This window comes from Crocodylus siamensis, chromosome 1 (assembly GCF_052110815.1).
Source record: "Crocodylus siamensis isolate JL-2025a chromosome 1, ASM5211081v1, whole genome shotgun sequence".
Classification (NCBI taxonomy): domain Eukaryota; kingdom Metazoa; phylum Chordata; order Crocodylia; family Crocodylidae; genus Crocodylus; species Crocodylus siamensis.
In genome coordinates, this window is record NC_143395.1 from 17,722,634 (window position 1) to 17,745,804 (window position 23,171).

The 23,171-nt window shown below is 43.5% G+C and overlaps 1 protein-coding gene across 2 annotated transcripts in view; it reads left to right on the forward strand.

Annotated features, from left to right (window-relative positions):
• LOC149872619 (structural maintenance of chromosomes protein 6-like) overlaps positions 1-22,889 on the forward strand; it is a 74,864-nt gene extending 51,975 nt beyond the window's left edge. For both annotated transcript variants that reach the window (XM_090031826.1, XM_090031827.1), the window contains 5 exons: positions 7,002-7,127; positions 11,140-11,245; positions 12,720-12,872; positions 16,635-16,732; positions 20,893-22,889. In XM_090031826.1, the coding sequence (XP_089887952.1) occupies positions 7,002-7,127; positions 11,140-11,245; positions 12,720-12,872; positions 16,635-16,732; positions 20,893-20,992 (583 nt within the window). In that variant the 3' untranslated portion in view covers positions 20,993-22,889. The remainder of the gene's footprint in view (positions 1-7,001; positions 7,128-11,139; positions 11,246-12,719; positions 12,873-16,634; positions 16,733-20,892) is intronic.
• The last annotated feature ends 282 nt before the right edge of the window (positions 22,890-23,171 follow it).

The window sequence follows — 23,171 nt, forward strand, 5'->3', positions numbered from 1 at the left end:
GCTATAGGGTATAATGGGGAATTGCAGCAGAGGTAAAAGTGCAGAGGTGCAGTTCCCCAGAAACTACTACACCTCTCTTTTTGAAAGCTGGCAGGCTTCATGGCCTCAGCAGGGGCTACCATCCCTGCAGTTTTCATCCTGCTGCGCTTAACGGGTTCATTAGAGGCAGGTCTTGTCAGACCAACGTGGTGGCCTTCTATAACCAGGTCACAAAATCCTTAGACGCAGGTGTAGCAGTGGACATAGTCTTTCTGGACTTTAGAAAGGCCTTCGACACTGTCTCTCACCCCAATCTCATTAAAAAACTAGGGGACTGTGGCGTTGACACCTACACAGTCAAATGGGTCACTAACTGGCTGGAGGGCTACACCCAGAGACTGGTGGTGCATGGGTCATTTTTGACCTGAAGGGATGTGGGCAGTGGGGTTCCACAGGGCTCGGTTCTCAAGCCCGCACTGTTCAACATCTTCATCGGTGACTTGGACAAGGGGGTAAAAAGTACCCTGTTCAAATTCGCAGATGACACTAAAATGTGGGGGGAAGTGGGCACGCTAGAAGGGAGGAATAGGCTGCAATCGGACCTAGACAGGTTACAGGGGTAGGTGGATGAGAACAGGATGGGTTTCAACACTGACAAGTGCAAGGTACTACACCTGGGGAGGAATAATCAGCAGCTACCTACAGCCTGGAGAACTCCCTTCTCGTCAGTACAGAGGCAGAAAAGGAATTTGGAATCATTATTGATGCCAGAATGAACATGGGCCGACAGTGCGGAGAAGCGGTCAGGAAGGCCAACCGCACCTTGTCATGCATCCACCGATGCATCACAAGCAGGTCCAAGGAGGTGATGCTCCCCCTCTATGCGACACTAGTCAGGCCATAGTTGGAGTACTGCGTCAGGTTCTGGGCATTGTGTTTCAGGAGGGATGTGGACAACATGGAGAGGGTTCAGAGGAGGGCCACCCGCATGATCAGGGGGCAGCAGGGCAGGCCCTACGAGGAGAGGCTAAGGGACCTGAGCCTGTTCAGCCTCCACAAGAGAAGGCTGAGGGGGGAACTAGTGGCCATTTATAAACTAGTTGGGGGGACCAGCAGGCACTGGGGGAATCCCTGTTCCCCCGAGCGCTATCAGGAGTGACAAGAAATAAAGGTCACAAACTGGCAGAGGGTAGATTTAGACTAGACATTAGGAGGCGCTACTTCACTGTCAGGGCGGCTAGGATCTGGAACCAACCTCCAAGAGAAGTGGTGCTGGCTCCTACCCTGGGGGTGTTTAAGAGGAGGTTAGATGTACACCTTGCTGGGGTCATTTGACCCCAGTACTCTTTCCTGCCATGGCAGGGGTTTGGACTTGATGATCTGCTCAGGACCATTCCAACCCTACCAGCTATGAAACACACACATGGTATCACCTGTCATGCGTTTTGCTTGTTAGCAGTTTGAGTTGCAGTTTCCCAGAAACCCCAGCACCTATCTCCTTGAAACCTGGCACGCTTTGTGGCTGCAGCAAGAGTTACCACCCTTGCAGTTTTCATGCCACTGTGACTTAACACACACACGACACGAGTTTTGCTGGTTAGCAGCTCGAGGTGCAGTTTCCCAGAAACCTCTTGAAACTTGGCTGGCTTCTTGCCGTCTGCAGAGGCTAGCATCCCTGCAAGTGTCATCCAAATCAGCCAAAAAACATCAAAGTTAGAGATATTACGTTGATCCCCTGTTATACTCTATGGCCAAATTTCCGAATCGGCTCCAAATCTTCCAAAGTGATTCGGCCGAATCGAATCTCTGGCATCTGAGTCATAGATTTCATAGACATTAGGGCTGGAAGGGACCTCGGAAGATAATTCAGTCCAGCCCCCGGCCTGAAAGGAAGGAAGTCAGCTGGGTTCATAGGATCCAGTAAGATAAGCATCCAATTTGCTCTTGAAGGTGTTAAACGTAGGTGCTTGAACCACCTCCGCTGGCAGGCTGTTCCAGACCTTGGGGGCTCAGACAGTAAAGAAATTCTTCCTTATGTCCAGCCTGAAACGGTTTTGCAGTAGTTTATAACCGTTCGAGATCGTCATCCCTTGGGGCGCTCTGATGAACAAAAGTTCCCCCAGATCCTGGTGGTCACCCCTGAGAAACTTATAGGTGGCCATCAGATCACCCCGAGCCTGCACTATTCCAGGCTAAAGAGCCCCATGGCTCTCAGCCTATCATCGTAAGGTCTGTTTTACGAAGCTTTGCAACTGCTCGGATTTTGCTGAGTGATCCTCCCACGAGATGTCCAGGTAATTGAAGTCATCTATGACAACCATGATCCTGGAGCATGCGGCCTCAGCCAGTTCCCGGCTGAACTCCTGGTCAAGATCTTGACTTTGGGTGGGAGGTCTGTAGTAGACTCTCACCATTGTCTCTTGTGCTGTTTTCCCCACGGATTTTAACTCAGAGGGTCTCTAATTGTCCACCCTAGTTGCTAACTTCAGCTTGCAGGGTTACGTAGTTTTCCGTAACATGGAGAGCTACACCCCCATCCCTTTTATCTACTTGATCTCTCCTGTACAAGGTATAGCCATCTATACCCTTGGTCCAGTCATGGGTTGAGCCCCATCAGGTCTCCATTATCCCTATGATGTTGTAATTATTTGCATTAAGCAGGACGATGAGTTCCTCCTGCTTATTCCCCAAGCTCCTGGCATCTGTGTACAGGCAGGCAAGTGTTCCCTTGGGGGCTCTTGCCTTTCCCACAGAATGTACCAGGGCTGGGGCAGTGGTGGGCTCCCTTAAGTGCCTTGGCCTGCTGGCTTTGGAAGGGTTGCTCAGCGGGCCCGTTGTGGCAGTAGTCCCCCCGTCCCCCAGTGTGCTTAGTTTAAAGCCTGGTGGGCAGGTCAGGCAGTGTGGCTGAGTAAAGCCTCCTTCCCAGAGGAGAGAGGTGGAGGCCATCTTTTCCCAGCAGCTTACCGCCTCTCTCGCCAAAGAGGGGGTTGTGGTCATGGAAGCCAAAGCCTTCCCAATGACACCAGCGTCGCAGTCTTTGGTTGACTACATGGATCCTCCTCTCCCTTCTCAGCCCATACCCCAAGACTGGGAGGATAAAAGAGAACACGACCTGTGCCCCAAGACCCTTTAGCCCCGCTCCCAAATTCATGTAGCGCCTCATGGCCCAGCTGGGAGCGCTCCAAGCCATGTCATTGGTGCCCACATGAATAAGGAGCGTAGGATAGTGGTCTGTGGGCTGGAGGACCTTAGGAATCTTCTCCGCAATGTCTTGGGTGTGGGCCCCTGGGAAACAGCAGACTTCGCAGGCTAAGGGGTTGGAGCGGCAGATTGTCCCCTCAGTCCCCCACAGGATGGAGTCTCCCACAACAAACACTTTACGTTTTGTCTTAGGGAGGGTGGGGACGGTAGCTGCAGTTGAGCCTGTGTTGCCTGCAGGAGCTGACAACTCAGCTGGCCCTGCTGGGGCTGCAAGAGGTTCACACCTGTTGCTAAGCTCCGGTGGGGCAGGGGCCTTGGTGCCAGCAGGCTTTAGGGCCCTTGACCACCTTGGTCCATGCCCCTGACTGGACAGAATGGGAGGTCCTTGAGTCCTCCCTTGTCTTGGAGGGAGACCGTGGTCCCTCAGCTCCCGGTGGAGAAGGGTCTGGCAGTAGGAGTCAATCTCCTGCTCACAGTCTCTGATGGCACGCAGTCTCTGGACTGTGGCCTGGGGCTCCTCTAGCTGGTGCACCAGAGACCCCAAAAGGGAGCAGACCCCAGAAGGGGAGGTGGCCATGCGCCCTAGTCCCAGAGCCTGAAAAAGGGACAGGCAGCCCCCGCAGCTGAGAGCCAGGGTCTCTGTCTGCATGGAGCCTGGGACCATGGGCTCCATCTGGGTGGCCATCTCTGAGGTGCCCGGGGGGGGGGCACAGACCCTGAGGGGACCCTTGGGGTGCAGCGCGTGCCCATCCGTGTCATGCTGCTGGTAGGCTGGCTACGGCTGGGACTGTCTACCCTGGCAGGCTCAAAGGGCATTTCTTTTCACCATCTTTATTTTTATTTTGGTTTCATCCTTTTACGTTAAGACCCAAGACTTCCCTGACTCCAGTCAAATGAGGTTTCCCAGATTCCAGTTGCTACTCCTGTCAAGTGACACTTCATTTTTCCCTTCATTTGGACCAGGATGCTGCTACTTTGACTCTGAATATGACTTTTTCCCCAAATTGCCTGGATTTAACATGTCTTTCCTGTGACAGATCTGTGCCTGTGGCTTCCAACTCAGTGGTCTCAGGGACCCTTTCTTAGTGTTGCAGTGTACCCATTCAGGACTTGGACCTCTGAATCAGGGTGACCCAGGAAAGAGAAGCCAGACCATCCAGGATCCTGTTTTGTTGTCTTGCAGGATTGCTTATACAGCCTTTGTATCTTATCTCCTTAGAATAAGAGTGTTCTTCAAATCCAGGGTAAAGTGGGACTCCAGATAATTGATTGCATTGGCCTCAGTCTGGCTGAGACAGTTTGTTTGCACACTGTATTTGAGTTGCACACAGTTTGGTAGCCTCTCCCTCAGCTTAGTAAAGTTATACCCAATTATTTTAGCTTATTTTGATCCTCATGCAGATGATCAGTCTGTCATTTCCTCTCCAGTAGTCAGTACTGAAGCTTCTCAAGTACCTGATTTTAGGTGTTCCCTCTGGTGAAAGATCAAACACTTCTGTGGGGCCAGGACATATTCCTGAAAGCTCTGATGTACTGTTTAATACCATGACAATTTGCTTGCCTATTCCACCTATAAATACAACCTTTTTGTTGTCTGTCATCTCACCGACAAGGGTGAAGAGCCAAACACAGTAGCGATGACAAATCAGATCCTCTTACAAACAGACCCAAGTACCTAACCTAAGGTTGTCAGCAAATTTCAGTTTAGTCAATATGTTCACCTGTCTCTTTTCCAAAACCTCACTCTTCAAAAGTTGAGGCAGCTTTGTATATGATCTTTATAATGATAACCTCATGTATCAGCACAGAATTAAGTCTTTGCAAAAATTCCCTCAGCTGTTTGTTTATATAGCCAAAAGATATAAAAGCACAGGAATTTCAGGCCAGTGATTGTCTTACTGGATCAGAAATGGTGTCAGATTTTTTTTAGTGGCTGCTACAATGCACTCGGCAGCAGTCAGATTTCACTCCATCAGAACCCATGTGATGTCACTGACTTCCCTACAAGGTGTCTCTATTCGTGATGTCTGCAGTGGTTCTACGTAGAATTTAGTGTGGAACATTATGCCATTGCACAGGCCTTCAGAGCAGATACTCTGTTTAGCAAAGCCTGCTTCCAGCTGCTGTTCGCTTAGATGAAGCGGGCATTGCTTTGGAGTCACCCATAGTAGAATATGCACTCGAAGGAGAAACATACGTCTCTACCCAGCAATTATATCTATGTGTAACAGGGGTGGGCCTGCTTGGGGTCCGTCTACTGGTGGCCCCACCCACCTGTTATGGGCCAACTGCTTGCCTTCTCACCTGCCATGGCTTGTTGTTAATTAATTGTTGTTAATTAAGCAGGAGGCTGCCCATTGTATGCCCCGATGCCAGGGGGCACTATCTGCTGCTCTGTTCTTCCCCTACACCGCAGCCCAAGCCTTGCAGATGGTATTTGTAAATTTCTCTTTATGTTGGGGTCTTGGTGGCTGTGGGCTTACCCCTTCTCTCTCTAGCTAGGCCTGTCAGTCAATAAACCCACTAATCAGGGTTTGACTCCCAGGCTCTAGCTCTCAAAAAAAACTCACTAGGGCTCCTGCGCCCTCTGTGGCGCTGGGGTCTAGCTCACCCCCTAAATACTGCGCCCTCTCTGGCACCAGGGTCAGCTCACCCCTGAATATTGTGCCCTCTCTGGCGCTGGGGTCCCTAGTGAGGCCGCCTTGTTCCCCAAATAGCCTCACCCAAACCACCAATCTTAACATTCAACACAAAACTTAGGCTTCTAAAGCCATATAATGGAAAAATGCTAATACAGAAACAAGAGAGACAACATGCCTGCTTACTTTAGGTGATCATGAGGCTCACAGCATGGCATAGTCTTCCGACAGAGACTGGGGCCGTGGCACCATGGTCATTGGGAGTCCCCCTCCCTGCTGCCCCTCTGGCCTTCTCCACTTGCCATCTGTAGGATCCTGGCCTTCCTCTTTCTGTCACCTGACCGGCTGGCAGGGCTTGAGCCTTAACACCTACTTGACCGGCCGGCCGTGACTGGAAGGTTCTGGATTCAAAGGGACCACCCTGCCTCTTAGTAACAGTGCTTGGGTTCCCTGTTATACTATGTCAAAGGATACCAATATATATGACTGTTAGATGTGAATGATTCTGTACTTGCAATTGTATAGAAAATGTTTACAGTTGTTTTTAGTTAAAGTTAGGGTGATCTAGTTAATGTGTCACTGTACAGATGTAATGGTTCATACAGAGGTAAGTTACATGACTATTGTGCACTCCTGAGAAGCAGCTCCCTTTCTCCTTTGAAAGCATTTAAAAGGTGTGTTTCTCCATATCCAAAGAGAAATTACTTTCCATTACAGCAACCAGATTTTTTTCAAGGTGGGTTATTAATATGAGTATTCTGCATCCCACTGTCATTTCCATCTTCCTCAGAGCCTTTGCCACTCAGGTATTCAGTGGTAGAGGGCAAACTGAGGAGACGGAAGTGCGCGCTACTGTCTGGGCCCTTGGCATGGAGTATGAAACAAAGCAGGACATAGGGAGCTTATAAACATATCGCCAAGGCAAAAATCTCTTAAGGCTGAGACGTTGAGGTCCATGCATACCCGCAGTGGAATGTGCACAGGGACAACATATGTTGGTCAGTTTCTCAAAACTAATTTCCTTTACCTTCTGCTGAAATGATCTTAGTTTTACATGAAAGATTTAATAAATCATAAGCATGTTTCTTCATTGAAAAGGAATTCTGATTTATTTGGTTTTTAAATTAAATATTTAATTTTCTTCTTGGGCTTAATTTTACACTTATTCTGTTGGTAAAACAGGCAGTTTTATGAAGCTAAAGAAAAATATGAAGATTCAGCGAAAAAAGTGAAGAATTTGAAGAAATTTATTGAACTGCTAGAAGTAATGATGTTACAGAGATGCCGCATGTACAAGAAGTTCAGAAAGTGAGTGATGTTTAGTAAATGCTAGTGATTCGAGTACCTCATGTAAAATTATATACACAGGCAAATTAAACATTTATTGTACATTGTTAGATCATAGAAATGTAGGCATTTCCCAGGACCTGTCACAGTAAATCTTTGTACCTCTCTTGTATATTTATCTTTTTTTTATTTGCTTTCCTCTGAAACAATAAAACCAGATTCAGATTGTGGAAGGGGTCAATATTTTACCCAAGATTTCAAGTTTTAGCTGCAAGTAGACCTCTCTTAATTCCTCCACTAAATTCTGTGTACAGAACGTTATCAGAAGGCTTTGGTTAGATCATCAGTTGTCAAGCAGGGTGCTGTGAGATCTTCTTAAGAGTGCTGTGCAAGGTTAGCACTGTTAGGTGTAAAATCAGGTAAGCATGATTTACATGATAAACCCAGAAAGTTAAAAAATTAATCCAAAGTATTCTGACCTGGTAAGAGTTTCTGAGTTCTTTGCAGCAGAAGAATTGCCCTATTATTTTGCCCTAGTCAAGAAATGGGTGAAAGCTAAGAGCTGACATTTTTTAAGGTGCCTTGATATTATGAAGAGTGTCTTGAGTCTAAAAAGGTTATGAATCACTGGCTTAGATGCTGGTCATCTTAATTTCTGAAGAATTCAGAAATAAAAATTTACTGTGAAGTATGTCTGAGATTAGAATATGGCTTGATGATTATTTTATTGGCTGCCTTCTAGCAATCCTCTTTCAGACCCTTGCAGGATTAATTGACTGGGGGATATGAGTGATGTTTCATACACGTGTCTTCTGTATGTGAAATTGGATTCTTGACTGGGACTTCTAAAACCATGTCTTCACCTGAGATGCTATTGGACACGTCTACACAGGACACTACTGCATAGTTGTTACTATGCATTTATTTAGGACTTGTATTGTCAAGTCCTAAATAAATGAGCAGTAATCCAGTAATACTGCGCAGTAGCATATTAGCACTGTATGTGGTGTGGCACACTACTGCACAGTATTTTTCAGCTACTGCTCAGTCAGCATGAAATGGGAAGAGCAGGACTAGCCGTCATCTTAGTTCCTTCTTACTGCCTGTAATAATAAGGCAGTCTTTGCATTGTTTTCTTCATTGAGAATAATCATATCTAAAGCACTAATTATTGAACATAATCTAAAAGAGGAAATCTCCAGTACTGATCACTCTCCCTTTCAGAGTGGGCACTGAAAATATGTAGGTTCTTCCCTAAGAGGAAAGATACTCATCTCTCAGCTTTCCCCTCCTTGGTTAGTGTAATGGAACTTGGGCCTCTTCTGAGCGATAGAGTGGGAGAAGACCAGTGAGTTATAGTAAGTGTTCTTCACAGTATGCTCCCTAATATTTTAGATTAATAGACTAACGTGGCTAACCACTCCTACATGTAAAAGATGCATAACTCCATCTCAGAGCAAGTGAATGTTCCTAAGAAGAACAAAACCTTGACAGAGTAAGCAGTATAGTTTGAAAGCTGTTCATCTTTGTGCAACTATTCAACCATCTTAGGCGCTCCAGAGTTTCATGTAAGCAACTGCTTTTTCATAATCTGAAAAGCTTCTCTTCTGAACCAATGGAATCAATCACAAAGAATAGGGTCAGTGACAGACTAATGAGTTCTATTGGAAAGGAGTTTAGAAGCAAGTATTCCTCTTTGTAAAAGTAGCCATTAGTGTAGATAGGATTACCTTTTCTAATTAGGGTTAACAAATATGAGAAATGAATATACAAAACTATGTTGGGTTGTTGTGGCAGCTGTGTGAGTTAAAGTTGTGGATATAATATAGCCAACACAAGGAGCAATAAAGCACGCAAATGCAAATTAATGGCTCGATGTATTTCATGTTGGTCTGTGCACACATGCACACTTCACCACTAAACTCTCTCACAAAGACAACACACAATAACTATAACAATAGAAATACTCTAATCACTCCTTCTCCAGACATGAGTGAGTGGATTCTCCCTTCCCCGCTATACCTCCAGAATAATGCAGATTGGATGGTAGTGATAGGATTGGGGGAGAAGTCATGTCTTTTGTCTAGTTATGATGAACTTGTAGATGTTTGAACTCTAGCTTACTGTAGTTTCATAGTTTCTAGGGTCAGAAGGGACCTGAGCAGATCATCTAGTCCAACCCCCTACCATGGCAGGAAAGAGTGCTGGGGTCAAATGACCCCAGCAAGATGTTCATCTAACCTCCTCTTAAACACCCCCAGGGTAGGAGCCTGCACCACTTCTCTTGGAAGCTGGTTCCAGACCCTAGCCGCCCTGACTGTGAAGTAGCGCCTCCTGATATCTAACCTAAACCTACCCTCTGCCAGCTTGTGACCGTTATTCCTGGTCACTCCTGGCGGTGCTTGGGGGAACAGTAACTCCCCCAGTGCCTGCTGATCCCCCCTGACTAGTTTATAACAGGCCACAAGATCCCCCCTCAGCCTTCTCTTTTGGAGGCTGAATAGGTTCAGGTCCCGTAGCCTCTCCTCATAGGGCCTGCCCTGTTGTCCCCTGATCATACAAGTGGCCCTCCTCTGGACCCTCTCCATGCTGTCGACATCCCTCTTGAAGTGTGGCGCCCAGAACTGGACGCAATACTCCAGCTGCGGCCTGACCAGTGCTGCATAGAGGAGGAGGATCACCTCCTTGGACCTGCTCGAGATGCATCTGTGGATGCATGCCAAGGTGCGGTTGGCCTTCCTTACTGCCTCTCCACACTGCCGGCCCATGTTCATCTTGGAGTCGATGATGTAATTGAGAGCCTTTAAATTGTGATGTGTTTTAGTAATTGAATGAATGTGTCTAGGAAGGGAAAGAGAAGGTACATAGGGTTAGATTTCCTAATTTTGTCCTTTGCTTACTTAGGATCATGGCAAAGTAGGGATGGGAGAGAGACCTGAGAAGGTCATGTTGTCTAGCCCCCTGCTCAAGGCAGGATCATCCCTGACTTAAACCAGCTCAGCCAAGTTTCCAAGCATGGAGATTCCACAACTTGTTAGGTAGTGTGTTGCAATACCTGACCACTCATACACCTGTCTGTCAGGCATATGATGTAATTCTATCATATATAACACCATTCTATCTTGTATGTCAAATCATATTTCCTTGCATACCACACATCTCTGCCCCCTAATAAAACAGACACCTTGTTTTTGGAAGACAGAATATAGAAAAAATATATTTTTTCAGAGTCATAGCTAACTGTGTGAAATAGGTGGCACCATCAGAAATGGTTTGGGTGATGCAGCAAGAACTTCCTGGTATACAAAGACAGCAAAAAAGGCTAGATCCCAGATTCTTGCAAGGGCAGTAGTAAGACTACTACTTATTATAAATAGTTCTTTACAGTAAATGATTTTATTTGCTGTAAATGTATTTTATTTATTTATCCTGTAAATAAAAAGTGCTCTTTTCATACCTCAAGCTTCATCAGAGTACAGACTTCATGCAGCAGCTCACTCTCTCTCAGGTAGCTCAGTGGTTCGTCCACCAAAAGCTGTTGCCTTACCAGTGGTTAGGAGAAGGTTAAGCTTTGCCCCTGCTCTTTGCCCCAGGGAGAAGTGGTAACCATCTTGATAGCCAGGAGTCACAGTGTCTGCATGCTATTTCCCACCGTGATTCTATTCCAGTGAAGAAAAATCAGTTTCACTGCTTAAAATACACATCTAAATTTTAAAGGGCTGATTGTGGCAGGGATGCCCATGTGCTATGTGATAAAATATGATATATGTAAATTACTAGCATATTATTCAGATTATAGATTTACTCGATTTAAATATAAAGTCCATTGGAATACTGGGAAGATAATTTTTACATGACTGAGTGCTCAGGACAGTAGTGGAGGATTATAATTGTACTGCATTTTTGTGTATGTATTATTTCTTAAATACTTAATGGGTACTTATTGGCTAAAAATCTGTGATGTTCTTATCTTTTCCTTGTCTTTTAAAAAAAATATTAACCTAATGTTTATTTGCATAATTTAAATGAAAAGGTCCCTTACTTTGCGATGCAAGTACAGCTTTGGCGAGTTCCTAAAGAATCGAGATTACTCTGGAGAATTAGTTTTTGACCACAACAATGAAACACTTTCAATAATAGTAAGTTTTCATTTCTTCTTCATAAATAGTTACCTAAAATTGAATTTAACAATATTTAATTTGTCATGGAAATTTAACTGTAAAGAAAAATTCTGCTCAGTTACCTCATACACTTTAGTTCCTTTCCTTTATAAATACAGTTTTGCATAAAACAGTGGCTTTTTAGATTATTTTACTGCTCTTGCTTTCCATTTCATAGCCAAGCTCATATAATATTATTCTTTGACATCAGGTATGGCAGGTTGATTGTCAGAGGATTAGAACTTCAGGTATAGAAGAAATGGGGTGAGCTGTTATAGGAATAAAAAAGGCAGGGGGTATAAAAAAGACCTATTATTAGAATATATTTAAATGTAAATTTAAAGGGTAAAGTACAAAAATGTAGTAAATATATAATCTTTCTTTCTTTCTCTATTTGTATTCTAATTTTTAATAACTAGGAAAATTAAGAGGAGTAGCTATTGCACATTTGGCACGTTAGTGGAACGTCCTAGAAATACTGTACTCACATTTACCGTTAATAGCTTGTCAGTGGATGGCACCCCACCTTTTTGTAGCTAGTTTCTTGCATAAATCAGTTACAGTTTGTCATATTTGGTAGGAGATGAAGATCAAATAATAAACATTTACTTATAAATTTGATCGGTATATTTGTTTACTCATTAAATAAAAATATTTTCCTCTGTTATATAATAACATACAAAAGTTACTACTTGTCCTATATTTTAAAACAGTTCTGAATTATCTTTCTGCTGCTAGAGTACATAAACTCAGACACTGGTAGAACATAGTGTTGGCTTCCGTCATGGACTCACTTTGGTCTTATTGATGCATTTTATTGAGTGATTCTAATTCTTGCAGGGAAAACAAAGAATCCTAAATTTGTCCTGAAAGCTAAGAAAGAAAAATATATAAAATACTTTGTTTTTAAAAAGTTAACAGAAATCACATTAAGTTTACCCATGTATTTTTGAAGATACATAATAAAAGCAGACTTCTTGTACTGTTTAAGAGCTTTAGAATACAATTAAAAGGGCTGTTTTTTTCATTTAATTTATGATTTCAGAGGAACTGTTCTTTGTTAAAACACCATTGATAAAGCAGTTCTCTGTTACACTTGGATCATTTGGATTTGCTAGTAACGTAACTACATTAGTTCAGGAACTTAGTAATTAGTAAAAACAGAAATTGATCAGGAAGTTACATGGGAAGTTACTGGTTTAAATTAATTCTGTTCCATGATTTCTTCAGCAGTGGATAATTCATGTCTAATGACCTTAAAAATGTTTTCCAAAATTGAATACAATTTAATGGTTTTAGTTTCGTTGTGACACATGCATGTTGAAATTTATAAACTCCTTAGAAAACATTGGGGTTGCTGTTTACAATATAGTATATATTGTTTTATTAAGTGTTAATTTTATAACATTAAAGTATATTTTTATTTACCAGTTAAACGAATGCTTAATTACAGGTCCAGCTTGGAAAGGGAGACAAGGCTGCTTCGCATGACACAAGATCTCTATCAGGAGGTGAACGTTCCTTGTCAACAGTTTGTTTCGTTCTTTCACTGTGGGCCATTACTGAATCTCCTTTCAGATGTTTGGATGAATTTGATGTCTACATGGTAGGTGGTGGGAGGAGGGGGTCAAGCAGCTTGATCCCTGCCCCTTGCCTTCCCAACAACTTGTTCCCTTCTACCTGTCCCCTTTCCCCCGACTTCCTCCCCTGCCTGCCCTCTGAATGCCTTCTGTCTGCCCCCCTTCTCCCTCTTGTAATCTTTGCCCTCCTGGCATTTATATATGCCTCTCTCCAGCAGACTCCATCTTGTACTGGAATCTAAAATGAGGGTCTACCCTGCATATTAAATGGAGGGAAAATATTTCATTTTGCATTCAAGTAAATACAGTAAATAAGAAAAATAAGATCTATTTCCTGTTTAAATAATACCAAATTATATGACACTGGGTCAGACCAGTAGTCCATCTAGCCTAGTCTCCTGTGTTTGATAATGGCAATAGTAGATGCTTTTTGAGGGAAAGCATATGAAAAGGGTGTAGCTAGAATATCCTACCCCCCTGCCATCCACCATAATTGGTTTTGGGATGTCAGAGGCTACATTCCTGCCTGTTTAATAGCTGTTAATGGATCTATCATTCATGAATTTGTCTAGTCCCTTATTGAACTAGGGAGAAGTCAAACCAGGGGTGCTTAACCTCTGGCCAGTGAACCAAATGTGACTCACAGAGACTTTGAATGCAGCCCACAGGGCTCCCCGCAGGTCAGGAAATTTGGCAATAGAGGAGCAGTGGCAGTATTGCCACCCTTCCCTTTGGTCAAAACCTTAGGTCCTGTGGGGTGGGTAAGAACCGGGCCACAGCCCCATTCGCACATATCCAGATTGGGGTTGGGTCATGCTCTCTTCCCGCCATGCAGCAGGCTGCACCTCCTTCTCATTGCGGGGCCAGACATTGCCCTCTTCCCAGGGCCAGCTCACGTCCCCTGTCCCACCCACATGGGGCTGGGCCATGTCCCCTTCTTCCCAAACCAGCCAGGTTGGGGATAGGGCATCCCCTCGTCCTCTCATGGGGTTGGGTCATGTCCCCTTCCCCCACAAGGCTGGACTAGGCCAAGCCCTCTCCCTATCCTACGGAGCCTTGTTGGAGCGGGACCAACCACCTTTCTGCGCTGTGCGGCTGGATCAGGGTTGGGCCAAGCCAAGTTCCCTTGTGTGGCTGGACCAGACCCAGGCTATACCCAGGTGGCTACAGCTGCTCTGAGAGGAACCCAGCCAGTGTATGCAGCTGCCTGGCAGGGGGTGGTGCTGTTTGGTGGGCGCAGGGCGGATGCCAGCAGGAGCATGGTGCAGATAGGCCCAGGTAGGCATGGGGGAAGAGGGGAATGGACTGGACAGCACCTGCACTGCACTGCCCAGATGAGCTCTGCTGCACGCACCCCCACAATGTACAAGAGTAAGACTTTATTTGGAGCTATTCTGTAGTCGCCTCTATATACAGTACTCAAAACATCAATCAGGACAAAAGTTATTTTTTGAAATAAAGTTAAAATATAATATAGTAGGTGTTTGATTTTTAGTATATGATTTGCTTCTTATCTATAATTTGTTAAAATTATATTTTCGGAAAGATTTTGTGTGTGTGGCCCTGGACAGCTCACCAGAACTCATTAAGTGGCCCTGCAGCCGAAATAATTGCCCATTCCTGCCTTCATCCCAAACCTAAGCCTCCAGTGTAACTGAAATCAAAACACCTCAGCTTTCTGGTGGGCACCCAAACCCTCACTGGGCTTAATGAAAAATAAAGGCCACTTGCCTGCATAACAAGTCTCTCTGCCCCAGGTAAGTCCCTTGTTCCCAGGCCTGCAGAGCTGCTTCCTTCTAGTCCCACTTTAGATGCAGGAGCCCTGCTGTGCTGCTGCATGGAGCTCCTCCCTCCATTAGTCTTAGGCTGTCATCCTTGACCAGCTTCAGCCCAGGGCTTATAAAGCTGAGCCTGAGCCCTCTTCCAGTCATGTGATGCCCCTGTCAGCTGACCTGGCTACAGGGCTGTTCTTTAACCCCCACTCTGCTGGCTGCCTGTGCTACAAAAACCCTGCCTGCCAAGGGGTCATGCTGCTTTTCATTAAGAGGGCCAGGGTTCCCCGTCACAGTGCCCCTTAGTTCTAGTATTTTGCATGGTGACTGACTAGGAATAACTGGCAGTGAGCTTTAAGAGACAGAAGAAAAAAACCTATAGAAGGTATCTGGAACTCTCGCCCATATCTAAACTTAATTTAGAACATAATTCGTTATCAAAGGATCCTGCCATGGGAGTCATACTGTCCATTTTACAACATATGTTAAACTTGTTAGTAGAAATTCAGGTGACCGTTCTTCGTGTTGCTTATGCCCATAATCAGTGGTTTCTCCACCCAGGTTTCTCTTATAAATTATGGGGAATGATTAGTTCTAGAAACTTGCGAGATACACCATTTGAGCTCTTCAGACGTAGATGGCACATCCCTAACTTCTGTTTTCACTGTACAATTCAGTTGTTCTTTGGTCATAATTCTTAAGCTAAAAAGCTTTTCGTTGGACTCAGATCTCAGGGAAAGAGAGTATGACTGTAGAGTTTTTCTTAAAAAGTTAATGATCGACCAAGAGAGCTCATCATTCATAAATTAGAGAAATGTAAATCACAGATTGGAAATCCTGAGGTATATTTTTCAAACTAATACAAATCTGACATGGATTGCTTTCTGTGCAACAGGGCATTTCAAATACACTAATGATTTTGAAAATGGATGACAGTCCCTTTTAGTTTTCTGGGGATTTTTTTACTATCCCTTCTCAGTTCAGTGTATGTATGCAATAATAAGCTTATATTTAAATTGCCTGCCTGCCCTATGTCTTGAGGCAGACCCAGGCAAACATTTTTCCATATTAAAGGTACATCTGTTGAGCTGACTGTCAGAAGGGTCTGACAGCATATAAACAAGGAAGACAACTTTATATTACTAATACAAGTGTTTGAAGGAGTCAAAACTCTGCTGAATTTTGGCTGCATTCTCCATTGTAGGGTACATAAAGTTTCAAGAGTTAAGATGCATACTGAAGGAGGCTCAAGGTTTTGTCAAAGTCCTTAAGTCAGTACCTTCCTATTGAATTATGCAGATGTCGTGCCTTGCCTTCACTGGAACTGTTCTAGTTGCAGAGAATGATGAAGGTCTTTAACCAAACAATTTCAGATGATAGATTCACTCTACTTAAAAAAGTCCATTGGAAAACTGGAAAGACAATTTTTACATGACTGAGTACTCAGGACAGTAGCAGATGATTATAAAACTGTACTGCGTTGTATGTACAGTCTTTAGTTACAGAATTATATTTTGTTTCCCAAGTATAACGTGATATACACATTTTCCCTACGATTCTAAGGTCTACCTGTATGATTGACAAAATGATGAAGGAATTTTCAAGACCCTCTTTTTTTCTTCATCATAGGTGTTATGTGCCAGTGACTTTCAGGGACTCTTCAGAATATTGTATTGCACAGTAGTAGAAAATGCTATGTATGTAAGGTGGTAGAAAAAGACAAAATATGTGATTTATGTAATAGGAAGATTTTCATGGTACACATATGGTAAAAGATAGAGTTAAGAATGAATACATAGTCTTTGTTATGACTAGGATTTCAGTGCTTTACTTAACATTTAACAGAATTATACTTGTCCAGTTAAACTCATTTTACATTTCAGACGCTTGGTAGCACTGCCCTGTTAAGATATTACCAAATTCATTTTTCTCATGTCATTAACCTAATTTGTGGTAATGTACAACACTAAAATATTATAAATTAAGAACAGTTACTGATAAATACTTTGTTTTTAGGACCTGGTTAATAGACGAATTTCAATGGACATGATGCTCAAGGTGGCAGACGCTCAGCGTTATCTACAGTTCATTTTTCTTACTCCACAAAACATTAGGTAATCATTTTTACTTTGCTAAAAAGTGCACAAAAAAAGCAAATGTAAGAAAGAAAAAGAGACCATTTTTTACATTTTGTACTTGTAGAGCGTCAACAATAACCACATTCTGAAATAGCCAGTAAAATAATCCTATGAATAGTGTTACCAGTACCCCCTTCCTTACTAACCTTACTCTTCAGCAGTCCTAGCTTTACTGCTCAGCGACTGCACTATGCAAGCTTACATTTCAAGTGTTACTTAAAATAAATTGGAAGCAGTCTTTCTTGTATTCTCCAGAATCATCTGTCTGAAGAATTATTTTTTCAAACTTTTTAAAAACAATTGTTTTATGTTTAGTCCCTTATTTTTGTAGAGCAATCCCTATTATTTAGGTAGATTGGGGTTTCCCTGTGTTATGATACGGCCACCCCAGGGATGGCTGTGATGTCCCTGGGGCCCTGTAACTGTGCCAGCTCTGCCCTATGGGTGCCTACTAATCTCGCCTGCCACATCTTGCTGATATAAATGATGAATCGGGAGGCTGTCCTTGGGTTGCTGCTGACAGACTCCTCTAAACCCTGTGGGTCGTTGGACCCCTTACTGGGTCCCACACTCAAGAGGTGCCTTGCAGTATGCCTCCAGGTCTTATGGGCTAGATGCATGGCTCTAAAACCAGCCCTTTACCATGCCCCATGCCTTGCAGATGGTATTTAGGCGTTGTCTCTTGTGATGAGTCCTCAGTCTAGTTTGGCTTCATGCTGTCACTGGACTTGTAGCTTCAGTAACTGCGCCCTCTGGTGCTGGGGTCTCCTCACCCCGTGTTACTATGCCCTCTGGCGCTGGGTGCTCCACATCCCGTCTCTGTAAGCCCTGTTCCAGTGTCCTCTGGTGCTGAGCTCTCTGCAAGCCCTGTCTTGGTGCCCTCTGGTGCTGGGGTCTCCACACTGTAGTGTGCCCCAGTGAGGTCTCTTCCTCCCTAGTAGTCTCAGCCCAGTACACTGGCATAAATAACAACAGAAAACAAAAGCCCCTGGGCTACAACATAACAATAATCTATGGTCCACCCTCTACCCCTTTTAAGAAGGTAAGCTTCTCTCTCAGTCTAATGTGCCTCCTCCCCACCAGCATTTATGAGCTCCTATAGCCTCTTAATCCTACCAGCATCAGGACAGACAGTCAAGCATCTCCACATAGCTTTCTCTATGAGAGCTCCTTCCCCCTTGGCTGCTACCAGAGAACTAACTGCCTCCAGCCCTGGGGCTTACCTGTGTCTAGGACCCTGCCTTCTTCTGGTGAGCTGGCTGGGGACAGTTGCAGGCTAATTCCCTTCTTAGCCTGCTGCCACAGCAGCCTGCACCTGTGGGGTTTCTGCCTGGCTTCTAGGGCCCTCTCTCTAGGCAGTTTCTGCCGTTAAAGGAGCTGGCACATGTTAGTGCCCTGCGATACCCTACTACTTTTGACATTCTGACATGATTACCACTGATCTATAATTCATAGAGTCATAGTTAGTAAGGCAGGAGGGGACCTTGGAAGATCATTGGGCTCAGCACCCTGCAGCAAGTAGGAAAGACAACTGGGGTCAGGTGACCCCAGCAAGGTACCTATCCAGTCTCCTTTTGAAGATTTCCAGGGTCAGCGATTATACTACCTCTGGAGGGGGAGCTTATTTTACAGTCTGGACACCCTAGCTGTGAAGTAGTTTTTCCTAATGCTGAGCTTGAAACGGTCTTCCAGGAGTTTGTGACCGTTACTTCTAGTTTTCGCCCAGAGTGCCCTGGTGAACAGTTGTTCACCAAGCCCTTGATATATGCTTCTGATGTAGCAGTAAGCTGCTCCAAGTCTCCTCTCAGGCTTCTCTTTTTCAGGCTGAAGAATCCCAGATCCCTCAGCCTTTCCTCATATGGCTTACTCTGTAAGACTGATCATATGGGTGGCCCTTCTCTGGACTCTCTCAAGCTTTACCACGTTCTTGTTAAAGAGCAGCACCCTGAACTGGACGCAGTACTACAACTGTGGTCTTACCAATGCCAAGTAGAGTGGGAGAATCACTTCTTAGGTTTTGCTGGAGATGCATCGATTGATTCATGCCAGCGTATTGTTAGCCCGGCTACAGCGGTGCACTGCCGGCTCATGTTCATACTGTGGTCAGTTATAACCCCCAGATCCCTTTCATTTGTAGTGCTGCTCAGGTTGGTGTTGACAAGCCTGTAGGTGTGCAAGGGACTGTCTGTCTCCAGGTGGAGCACTTTACATTTTTTTCAGTGTTGAACTTCATCTGGTTCAAGTCCGCTCAACTCACTAGTCTGTCTAGGCCCACGTGAATCTGCAGCCTATCTTCAAGTGTGACCACACTTCCCATAACTTGGTGTCATCTGTGAACCTGGCCAGTGAGCCCTTCACCCCCACATCCAAATAATTGATGAAGATGTTGAATAGCACTGACTCCTGTGGGACACCACTGGCCACTTCCCACAAAGATGACACAGATCCATTCATTAGAACTCTCTGGGTCCTGCCCCACAGCCAGTTTCATACCTACCTGACTGTCTCGCAGTTCAGCCCACAGTCTTCCTATTTTCTCACAAGGATGTTGTGGGATACCAGATCAAAAGCTTTCTTGAAGTCTAGGTTAACCTCTTCTCTCTTATCCAGGTGAATGAGTCACCTGATTGTAAAAGGAGATGAGCTTGTTAAAGCAAGGCCTTCCCACAATGAAGCCATACTGGCTGTTGTTCAGAATCCTACCTTTTGCAAGCCTGTCACACACAGACTCCTTAATAAATTTTTCCAGGATTTTCCCTGGAATAGAAGTTAGGCTATAATTACCTGGGTCCTCCTGGAATAGAACCTGGTCTGCTTGCAGCACGGCTTGCAGGTGAACCTACTAGTGTGTGTCTGGTTCTCTCTGCTCTTCTTTTTCTTTCTCTCTCTCTCTCCTCTTTCTCTTATTTCTCTTTTTCTCTCTCTCTTTGTCTCATTACAACATGCTCAACAAAAAAGGAATACACAACAACAAAGGCAACATTTATGATTATTAAATATAACACTATGCAGAATATGCAGTACATGCTGCCATGTACCACCCCCACCCTCATTTTGTTTTTCTGGCATGCCAGCACTTTGGCACCTTCCAATGTAGACGTGGTTTTTTCAGCGCATCGGCCAAAAAAGGTTGCCTACCCCTGCTTTGGTGTTAGAGCATAGAAGGGGCATCCTCCCACCTAGAAACAGCTTGGTAGTTGCATCAAACGTATGGCATGCAAGTCAGTTGGGCGGGCTGATGTTGTGGTCAGCTTCAAGACAGCCAGCCCCCCTGTCATACTGCCGAATTTTTAAGGTGGAACAAATGTTGTATTTTTCTGAATAATTTTTAAAACTGTATTTAGATTGTGGGATTTTGCTATTTGATTGCATTGTTCTAGATATGAGATTTTCACATGTTCATGTATTTAATATGACTTCATTTCGGTAGGAGATGTGCTTATTTTCAATATTAATCAGAAACACTAATGTAATAGAAAACAACACAACAAAAGTATAATTGTAGAACAGTCTTGGTCTGTAACTTAGAGCCGTTTTTGCATATATGTATTTGTAAAGCTTTACTAGTAATTAAAACAAGGTAAGTAGATTTATGCACAGGCAGATACTTGACCCTTGTTGTCTACAGTAATTTAAAAGGTATTTGAACATAAATTGCTTCACTTCCAAGTTTGTCCTTCAGCTCAAAATGCTATTTGCATAATTTATACACATATAAGCTCAGGGATGGAGCTAGCAGGTTCACTCTCCCTGGAGGGAGACAGCCAACAGAAGCAACCTAGCCTTAGAGAGTTGCCCAGAGACATTTCATTCCCTGCTTCACTGCCTATAAGGACTGAGGCTTCAGGAGCATGCAAGGTAACTAGGGCTAGGAGGCAGCAATCTACTTGTTACATTTACAGAGCTGAATTAAATATGGTATTCATGATGACATAAAATACAAAGTAATAAAACTACGTTAAGGCCAAGGTTGAAGTCTCAGTCTGCAGTGTGTGAGGACTACATTCCATGTTATTGGTTTATGTGATCAAATTAAAAATGCAGTTAGAAGCTTAATGTAACGGGCTAACTGGCAGAAATATTAAGACTTGTTTATGAGGAAGCATCATTTAAAATTGTGTGCGTGTTGTTTCTAGCTCTGTACCTCCAAGTCGTCTTATTAAAATCCTCCAACTGGAGGACCCTGAAAGAAGCCAAAACCCGAGTTACCAAAATGGACATCAAGAAGAAGACTGAAATAAAAGCACTATGGTACCTTAATTTTCCACGGTTTTGTGATATTTTTATACTATATGTATAATCATGTCTATAATAATATTTACTTATTATTGTTCATTAAGTGGAAAATGTAATCAGATGATATGTCTAACAAAGGAAGATGTTCCTTTTAGATTTTCTGCAAAGGTACATGTTTGTACAAACCTCAAATGTAAATACAGCACAAAATTTTTTAAAAATTAAGTTTCTGTTCATTAGAAAAACTGAAACATTAATTTTGACTGCCTTTTTAATTGTGAACTATTGATGTTTAAAAGAAGCTAATATATTTTCTGGCTTTCTGAAAAAAATTGTGTATAATTGAATACAAAAAATATTTTAATAAACTCTAAGAATTGATTTGGCTAGTAATGTGCTAAATAAACAAAGTATAATGTGAAAATGGGCCTACAGGTACTCTTAACATTTTCATTTACACTGTTTTATAGGTTTTTAAGGGCTGTATACTAAAAACTGCATCTTTGAAGCCTGTTAGCTTTGCTGTTCTGTGCATCAAATATAGTATTATCATGATATTAGGCAGTATTTCTGATTTATTTAGCAGTGTTGATACCTGCAATATGCCTTGGAAACGCATTTTCTTAGGGACTGAACAGTGATAAATGAAAAGTTGAACAAAAATGCACAGCTCTTTTAAAACCTATCTTTTCCCCGGCACTATTGAATGTTGAAGGTGTATTAATATGTATACTGGAGTCATATTTTGATGGTGTAACTATATCAGAAAAAAGATATTATTGACTAATAACTGGAGTTCTTCAAAATACGTTGTCCATATACATGCACACCCATGTATAGATGGGCTTAGCCCCTGAGCCTTTGACCATACACCTTTTTTTTACCTTACCAGAATCCCCACACACTGCGCCAGCTCCTCTTCTCAGACTACCCCTACACATAAGGGATAAAACATCCATCCCTCCTCCTCAGATTCCTTTAGCTTCAGAGAAGCTGACTCTCAGAAAGAGAAAAGAAGGAAGGTGGAGTTCAGAAGTGTGCATAGACAACCGTGAATGACTCATGCCTCCTGAGACAGGGGCACACAATTTGTGGTCGGCAGCGGGGTGACAAGCTGCAACCACCTGCAGAAGCCAGTGGCAGTGGGGGGCGGGGCGATCAACAACCACCCACAGAAGAAAGCGGCCAATCTCGGAGGGGGCACACATCCTCCCTATGAGTCACTTATGTGGACAACACATCTTGAAGAATTACCGGTAAATAATTTCCTTTCCTCTTAAGTTGTCCACACGTTAGGGTAGCTTGTCACATTTATGCTTTAAGTTGTGCCTGCTTGGGTGGTGAATTATAGTATTGTTTGAATTTTTTATTTTATATTTAGCCTTATTTAACCATTGCTTAAGTTTTTATATATTATTTCATTATTATTTGAACCTTTTTCTATCAGCTAGCCTTGAACTGTTTTCACAGACAGCTCATAGCCTTGAGCTCACTTACACACTTATTTCTTTCCTTTTTTATCACTGTGAGAATTCTTCTAATATAACATAGCAATAGCCTTGTTACCAGCTCAAATTAATTGAAACTGGCACTAACGGACTGAATCAGAGGGATGAAATGATTATCCCATGGACCTCACTCTCAGCCTGTGTGAATGATGGATAATAAGAGGAGACCAGCAGACAATGCCCAAATCAAGACACCAGTAAAGGACCAAATTAAGAGATGTGCATGTGACGTGTCTGTTGAAAAAGGGAATATGCTGACAGGATAAGATGTGGATGGTATGCTGACCACAGGGAACCAATCAGTGGTACCCAGAATCAAAGAGTTATCAGAGGAGTGAAATTGAAAAAAAGCATAAAGGGGGGCAACAAGAAAATGAAGTTTGTATCATCATACAGCCAGGAAACAACATCTCTCTGGATTGTGCCAGTCACCGACACACCCTGTACTTTCAGATTATCTGACTGGCCATTAGGCCGTGAAGTGGAGTTAACCATCTGGAAATTGTATGAGACCATTGTACTGCAAGTTTTCCTCTCCCTATATATAGAAACTGCTAAGCTAACATTAGTTGTATCAATAAAGTTAGACTTTGGTTAAGTTCATGTTCATTTTGTGCATTAATTGTGCTTAAACGATCCCTCAGCACCATCTGGTGGGCAGTGGTGGTAAC